At 36.7% G+C, this 8,727-nt stretch overlaps 1 protein-coding gene across 1 annotated transcript in view; it reads right to left on the reverse strand.

The window, feature by feature from the left end:
- The window catches only part of LOC109838838 (molybdopterin biosynthesis protein CNX1), a gene marked incomplete at its 5' end in the record, with an annotated part of 15,618 nt that extends 6,893 nt beyond the window's left edge, over nt 1-8,725 (reverse strand). The window contains 9 exons of the mRNA XM_020407266.1: nt 3,885-4,205; nt 4,296-4,400; nt 4,508-4,686; nt 5,730-5,957; nt 6,090-6,173; nt 6,246-6,347; nt 6,461-6,591; nt 7,249-7,375; nt 8,651-8,725. Coding sequence (XP_020262855.1) covers nt 3,885-4,205; nt 4,296-4,400; nt 4,508-4,686; nt 5,730-5,957; nt 6,090-6,173; nt 6,246-6,347; nt 6,461-6,591; nt 7,249-7,375; nt 8,651-8,725 — 1,352 coding nt within the window. The remainder of the gene's footprint in view (nt 1-3,884; nt 4,206-4,295; nt 4,401-4,507; nt 4,687-5,729; nt 5,958-6,089; nt 6,174-6,245; nt 6,348-6,460; nt 6,592-7,248; nt 7,376-8,650) is intronic.

The raw sequence follows: 8,727 nt of genomic DNA on the forward strand, positions 1-8,727 counted from the left end.
ATGGGAATGCTTGGTAGTGAGGTGGCCACTTCTCATCCACTCATTCAATTATCCAACCCATGTGCACCCCATGTATGTCAATGTGGTCCACCCCCCCTCTTTTGAATAAATAAGAATGAGAATAGATCATTCCTCCAACACAATGTCGTCTCAAAAGTGACTTAAAATGGGAATGCTTGGTAGTGAGGTGGCCACTTCTCATCCACTCATTCAATTATCCAACCCATGTGCACCCCATGTATGTCAATGTGGTCCACCCCCCCTCTTTTGAATAAATAAGAATGAGAATAGATCATTCCTCCAACACAATGTCGTCTCAAAAGTGACTTAAAGAAACATCAATTTTAGAAGTTCGCCAATTGATCTTATAAGATCTTATGAGTAATTCCTCATAGAAGTTCACAACAACCATAAACCCTTTTCTTTAATTAACTTAACTTTATCTTTGCGTTAGAAGAAAACAAAACATCACTACTGCTAATACTATTATCGCTATCATCATTAAACTTTCCCTCATCTTGGTGTTGGTCATCAAGTGATATGAGAAAAACTGATATGATTTTCACGGACCTCTATGGGAACACTGCTAAAATGATAGACGGTTTTCATGACTGATTGCTTAATACTAAACACTGGGAATAAAAACAATAAAAAGAGGGACAGGGGGTCAAAACACAAAAGACTGTACGTAGAGAAACTACCTGACAGCTCATGCGACCAGAGTTTTAATGGGTGATAATTTCAACTGGAAGGCACAATATAAACTAAACCCTGTCAGGAACATGCTCACAATTCGGATATAAAAGATAACAGAACTGCATTTGGAAATGAAATGTGCAGAGTATAGACTATTGCTTCTTTGTTTTCCTCCCACAAAGAGTAAAAGTTACTCCACAATTCTTATAGCATCAACTTTGTGACCCCTTCAAAATAGTGATTTAAAGAGGTGTATCAAGATGCATCAATTGTAATTTAATATATATTTTTTTCCTAACACAAGAAAAAAAGATAACGCGACAGCGATCATAGCGAAGACTATAACCTCAAAAGACCAAGTAACCAACATCTAGACCAACCTTTGCATTTATGATTTGATAACATTTATGTTTTTTACCACAGCAGGACAAACTAGGATGATAATAATAATAACTGAAGAAACCATATTGTGACTTTCAGTTTCAGATTTAGCAAAAGTTGTGTTCTGCCTAATACAATTATATAGAGAGGGCCAGCGCAAAAGATCAGTAGAATGGTGATCTGCCTAATGCAATTGCTAGATGCCTACACGATCTGCAATCCTAGGGTTCACTTTAGTTCTTTGAAGAGCAGCCTACATATAACATGATGCATATGGTAAGGCAAAGCTGGTTAGTTGCACTAATCTGCTCATCATGTAAACCACCACCACCATCATTCCCCTTTCTCATCTGGACTGAGTAGCACAACTCAAATTCAAGAAACCCCAACAAAGAAATTAATTAGACAAGTATCAACCTAATTTTAAACCCTCTTTGGCTTGGTGACCTTGGTCTGAGTTCCTAGTGTCATGTCGGAGAACCTTGATAGTCGGTTAGGTAAGCTCATCCAACGGCATGAGACCAAAGTTCATGAAAGCAAGGAATAGACTCCAAAATCCCCTATGCAGCTATGCCACAAATTCTCCACCCCATTTCAGCATCAGATTTCAGGCCAATCTCCTATTGCAATGTGGTTTATAAAATCATCACTAAAATAAATTGCTACCAGAATTCAAAAAACATGGGGTACCTGATTAATGAAGCTCAGTGTTTGTCAAGGGGAGGCTTATCTCTAGTAATTTCTTATTAGCTCATGAACTCATTAAAAATTATGGTAGAAAGCACATTTTCCCTAGAGCTATTCTAAATGTTGACTTGAGAAAAGCTTTTGATACTATAAGTTGGGACTTCATCAGAGCTATGCTAATTGGACTGAGATTTCCTAGTATTGTGATTTGCTGGATTATGGAATGCATTACTTCCCCAAAGTTCTTTTTATCTGGTGCATTGCATGGTTATTTTTATGGTGCTAGGGGATTAAGGCAAGATGACCCCTTATCACCATACCTATTTGTCCTGGGTATGGAATATCTATCAAGGAAGTTAAATTCTCTACAGGGTGACAGGATATATAAGTACCGTCCTAAATGTTTCAGATTAAAGATCACTCATTTGATCTTTGCAGATGACTTGCTCTTATTTAGCAAAGCTGACATGAATTCTATTGCTAGATTATACACTTGTTTTCAGAAGTTCTATCAGGTCTCTGGATTGGAAGCCAATGCTAGTAAATGCTCAGTGTATTTGTGTGGAATTGATGAAAGCCTGAAAAATCAGATATGCAACTTCCTGGGCTTCTCTGAGGGGATATTACCAATGAAATACTTGGGTCTGCCATTGAATGCTAAGAGGCTTACTTATCTTAATTGTTCTGCTCTAATTGACAAGATATCAGATAAATTCCAAACTTGGCAGCATAAAAGAAAACTATCCTATGCGGTGAGACTTCTGCTTATCAAGTCTGTAATTCTGGGAATTCAAACCTTTTGGATCAGTAAGTATATCCTACCATTCAAAGCTTTGGAAAGAATTGACAGGCTTTGCTCAGAGTTTCTTTGGGGGCATAAAATTCATCTGATTTCCTGGAATACTATCTGTCAAAGCAAGAAACAATAGGGGGTTAGGTCTGTTTTCAGCAAGGGCATGGAATTTTGCAGCTGCTACAAAACTCCTATGGATGATTCACTTGAAAAAAGATTTGCTATGGGTCAAGTGGATACATGAAAACTACTTACAAACTTCAAATGTCTGGCAAATTCAAAGTAAAGTGAATGATTGATGGATGTGGAAACAACTTCTCAAAGTTAGAAATTTGGTGCTTGACAAATTTGGCAATGTGGATAACTTGCACAGAATCATGAATGGTTGTTGCACAAATGGTAGGATTCATTTATCTTCTGTGTACTATGCTCTAATTCAACCTGCTCCTTCAGTGGATTGGTCTAACACAGTCTGGAAAGGGTTTCATTACCCTAAACACTCTTTTGTTCTATGGTTAGTATGTCACTCCAGACTTCTCACCTTGGACAGGCTATGTCGTATGGATATTCTGGAGGTAAATCAAAATTGTGTGCTCTGTTCTAAATGCCAAACAACTAGGCATCTATTCTTTGAGTGTTAGTTTACTGCAGAAATCTGGAATAAAGTGATGGAGTGAATGGACTATTCTTGGAGATCATGTAATTGGAACCAAATTATAATTGGTATTCTTTAAACTTGAAAGGAAGAGGTTTCTTGAAGATGCTGAAGAGGATGGCAGTCTCTGTAACAATCTATTTGATTTGGCAAGAGAGAAATTTAAGGATATTTTAAGGAAAAGCTAGGGAGTCAAGTATATTACTTCGAGCAATCAAAATCTCCATCTACTCTAAAATTTTGAATGAAACTATACCTGCTCATATGAAAGATACAATTGAGAGAATGTAAATTTTTTCTTTTGCTTTGATTACCAGGCGTTCTGGTATTTGATGTACTATACATTTCACAATTGGTAAAATGAATGAAAATTTTTCATTGACAAAAAAAAACAATGCCACAAATAGAAGGTAAGATGAATTTGACTTTTTTGGGGGGGCTATTTTTTGAGGGGAATAACATTTGTCCTTGAGTCACGAACTAAGCAAAAGAGAGAAAAGCTAATGAAATTTCCCATTCTTTTCGTGATTTAACCAGATTATATGTAGTTTACTTGGAAAATTAATAACAAGCTTCCTATATGTGATGAATACATGGACTATATACAGGAAATTTAGAAATGTACAACCACAAGTATGAAGAATGATAAACAACAAAAAGAAATTGACATACCTTCTGTCAGGTCCTGCCCCTGATGCAACTGTATCACTCACTGTAAGAATTGCTACCTTAAACTTTTCCAGAGATGCGGCCTCCACTTGCATGTGTGTGGACTTGTTGCTTTTGACCGCATGCTCTTGATGAAGTGACATAGAAGTGGCTCCAGATGACTTACCCTGAGGAAAACAACTTATGTCTGAAATCAATATTGCTTGAACAGATGTTCCAGCAGGAAGTATCTGCCCGGTGGCAGGTAACTCTAGTAATGCATTAGCAGACTTCATACTGAGAAGGCGACTACTCATTTGTTGTCCAGTGCTCTCAGCAACAAAACTATAAGCAGTACAACATATTTAATACTTTAAAGAGCCAATCAGAAGATTGAGTATGAGAGCGAAAATATAAATAGGCTACATTTATTACCCCGGGCTGCCTGTTGCAGTAACAAACTCCCATCTTACTATGGCACGATGATATTCTGGTCGGTTAGGGTCTGTCTTTATTGAGTTTGCAATACAGGCATGCACTCTGCACAGAAGCAGGATTCGTCAGGATTCATCATTTTGTTCATGGACATCACATAAACTAGGTTTCAACTTCAAGATTTAACAACTAAAATTTGCAATAATAGTAACCTTTGGTGGTGAGGATTCGACCAACCAGAAAGATGACGAATGGTGGGTACAGCAAAAAGATGGAAGCAAACGGAACAGCTCACTGGATTTCCAGGCAAACCAAAGGCAAGAATTGTCTTTGACCCTTTATCATTTCTAATTTGAGCAAATGTCAGAGGCTTTCCAGGTTTCATGTTAATCTACAGGAAATGAGAAAAAACAGACATTATGATCCAAGTAAATAGTTAACACATAGCACATGAATTATGCTATCTTCCAGTTCCAGATACAAGATGGTTTATATCAGATAGTAACAATCCGTCCTTCATAATTGCTTAGTGTCATTCAGTCTTAAAATTTTAAGGAACAGCACAAGAACAAAAAACATCAAAGCTTTTATCTCAAATGTATGAGCATGATTAGAATAAATTTGTGACAAGGTGTTAATTAAATGTCACATTAAGACTTGTAACAGTGGATGGTCAATATCATGTTATAAGGCAATTATCTGAACCTAGGATCTAGCCAAGTTTAATCTGAATTCCTGGATTTGAATATCTACAATAAATGTCATAATTAGCTTATTCATTTCACACGTCTTTGGCATGTCAAACTGGAATAAGAAATAGGTGCCAGAACACTGCGTATACAGACAACTTAAGAGAGAGACGTGAACTAAAAATGGATGCATTTCTAAAATGTTCATAACGTAAAGAATCTTAAGCATGAAGATGTGTTTATAGTAATAAAAATATGCAACTAGGTTCCATTAATGACCACATGTACAAAGAAATACAACCATTATATTTTAAAACATGCAGTATGCACAATGCAAGAAGCTAAAGGTTAATGATCGAGCCACAAAGGTAGTTTAAATCTTGATATGATATGCGTCTATTTATACTAATCCTAAATCTCCTTCATTTTTTGTTGTCAAAAGTAACCAAGAGATCTTGAGGTAATGATGCTCTGTTCAGATTCTGAGGTTCAAGTTATCCCTAGCCTGCTCCTTCACTGTCGCATTTCACTGTTCCATTCCTAAAAACCAGCTTTGGGAGGAATTTTTATTTTCTTTAGAATGCATGTAGATTATTCAAAAGATCGTGTTATGGTGCAAACAAGTATAAACAAAGAAGCAATTTAAGATTTTCATCACTTTCATAAGCCAGTGTCTCATGATACCAGAGAATGACAGGAGCTTTCATCAGAATCTAGAGAAAGAGATTAGAGGAACCACCACTACCTTTTCAAAATGGATCATTCCTCTCTTTTCCAAATTAGGTTTGACAAAATCTCTATCTCCCATTGAAACACCACCGGAAGTCAATAGTATATCAATCCCAGAATCAATTGCGGCATCCAATGTCTCACCAAGAATTTCCTCATTGTCAGGAGCTATACCAAGATCAACAACTTTGCACTGCTGTTGGATACCAGCAGCTACTAGCATTGAACGGTTTGAATCTCTTATCTGCATATAAGAACGAACAGACAAATCCATGTGAAGCATAATTATGCTGAAGATTATAAACACAAAGAATCAGAAACATTAAGTACTGAGTTATGTCCTATATGCTCAAGACTGACATAAATTAGATGTAACCTGGCCTCGACCTAGAGTTCCAGTCCCTGGTTCTACTAGCTCGTCTCCTGTAGACAAAACAGCAACAGTTGGTCTAGGGTAAACCTGTATTCAAGGAAGATCAAGTAAGTAACAACATTTTCCCAACTAGTTTACTGGAAAAAGGGAGGAATATACCTTCACCACTGTAACTCCAACAGTGGCAAGCAAACCAATCTCAGGATTGCCAACTTGCTCCCCGGACTTTAGCACAATAGTATCTTTTGCAATGTCGCAACCCTGCATAGTATACGGATTTTTGGTAGATAATTTATTCAGCTTAGAAGTCATATAATAGCTTTGGCAAAAAATAAATATATAGCAATAACAAAAAAATAAATCATCCTATTTACCACTTGACGAATATCAAGTCCTTGGGGCACTCCCACCAATATTTTGACATGTTTTACCCCATTTAAAGAGTCAGCCACTTTTTCAGTATCCTCAATTTGCACAACAGCATCAGCACCCTCAGGTATTGGCCCTGAAAGGGAATCCATTTAAATAAAGAAGTAATAAGATTGAATAGAAATATTATCATAACAGCGGAAAAGGCAGCTACAGTTTGAGCTTGTATCCTTCAACTCGTGACCTAGAAGTCGTTCGGTTGGAAATAAGATGATTAAAATCAGGTAGTTGCTTAAAACCTCAAATATCAGCCTATCAGGTTGTTTTGTGACCAAGACTGAACAACTGGGGGGACATGAAAGTTTCAGGAGTTCCAATGAAAGTGGGTAATAAGATTATGCAGTATCATGATTCCATTGGCTTACATGTTTCAAATTTTTATATATAAACTACTTTTTGGAATTAAGAAAACATAGCATTGCCTAGGGGGTTCAAACAAATTGCAGAATTCACTTTTCATCAATCTCTCATGAAATTATAAAATTACAATCATATTTCTCCATATACCCGAAAACATGAAATTTGTCTTCGTAGGTGTCATAAATTAGAAGGAGATGCGCATAGTTTCTATTGCAACTTTATCACAAAATAAAAGGAAAAGGTATGTCTTTTAAAACTAACCAATCTGCTCCGTAAAAAAAAGAATCAGTAGCCACCAAAAATTGAATAATAGTCATAGACTAAGGATGGTATACCCAACATGTCATATTCAAAAAGCACCAAGAACATTTACCTCCAGTTGTAACATATGCAACTGTTCCAGGGGTAACTACGACGCCAATGCCATCATTTCCAGCTCTTGATTCAGTTATGACTGGATATACACCAGGACCATCTGAAGCCACTACAGCATAGCCATCCTACAATAACAGGAATGTTTTAATAACTAAAGAAAGTGAGCAAAAAAAGAGGATATTTTCTAGTAGCTTGTTTATGAACATTAATGCAAAGGAGATGAACATTGTTTTAACACATAAGACTGAAGAGACGATAAACTGAGATGTAATCCCTTTTCTAAATAGGGAGAAAAAGAAAAAGAAAAAGAAAAAAAATGAATCAAAAGAGGGAAGTATATGTAAACATACAAAAAGATAATATGATATAGTATATGAATAGTCACTTCATCTAGCAAAATAAGATACCAAAAGATAGGGGTGGTGACGCCCACCTGCTCTGATGTGACTAAAAGGCTGAGCCTCGCCATGGGTCTCTCTCTTGATAGCTTATTTAGCAAAATGAGCTACTACCTCATACCCATTATTCCAACAACAAAGACAAAGCTTTTATCGCAAAATTGTGGGGTTTGCTACGTGAATCCTACTCTTCCTCTCATTTCAGTTCTCTTTTCTCCATTAATTATAATCCTGTCACTTATCTTAACTGATGCATTGAATAGACTACGATGCACATGGCCAAATCATCTAAACGATTCTCTCATTTTATCCTCAATAGGAGCAAACTCTACATGTTACTATGGATGAGTGGATACGCACTGAGAGATAGGATAAGAAATCAGTACATTCCTTATCCTATCTCATTTCTTCTACGCTCACTTTTTGCACATGTTTCTTAGTTGTGCAGCATTCTGAACCATAAATCATTGTGGGTGCTATAACTGCCCTCTAAAAATTTCTCCTCAAATTCAGAGGTAGTCTATCTCCAGAAGAACTCCTCCACTTTAACCAGCGGATTTGACTCAATAGACCACACCATCTCCAATATCGCCATCTTTGATGAATAACTGATCCAAAATCGCGAAAATGACTCCTGTTAGGTATCTTTTACCATCAAAATCTACTGCGCGCTCATTCTTCTCACAATTTTACTAAAACTGCGTTCATTTATTCTAGTTCTAAATCCTCGAGATTTAAGAGATTCTCTCCGCATTTCTCCTTTAGAATCAGCATCTTCCTCAGTCTCATCAACAAACACCATACCATCGGCAAATAACATGCATCATGGAGAATATGCCTACTGAACTATTTGTATATCATGAAAAAGATTTTTTTTTTTAAAGTTATGAAGTAATCAGATATACAATCAACTGCAAATTGGGATTTTTTTTAGAGACTGTATCCAAAAAGTAATGATAATAATAATAAAATTACAAAAGAGTGAGTTTTAGGTCGTGGGACCTTGATGGAGGCGCGATAAGGAGGGAGGGGATCGGGAGCGCGGATGTCGTCGGCGAGGACGAGGCCGAGGGAGAGGA

This window comes from Asparagus officinalis, chromosome 4, assembly GCF_001876935.1.
Source record: "Asparagus officinalis chromosome 4, Aspof.V1, whole genome shotgun sequence".
Classification (NCBI taxonomy): domain Eukaryota; kingdom Viridiplantae; phylum Streptophyta; class Magnoliopsida; order Asparagales; family Asparagaceae; genus Asparagus; species Asparagus officinalis.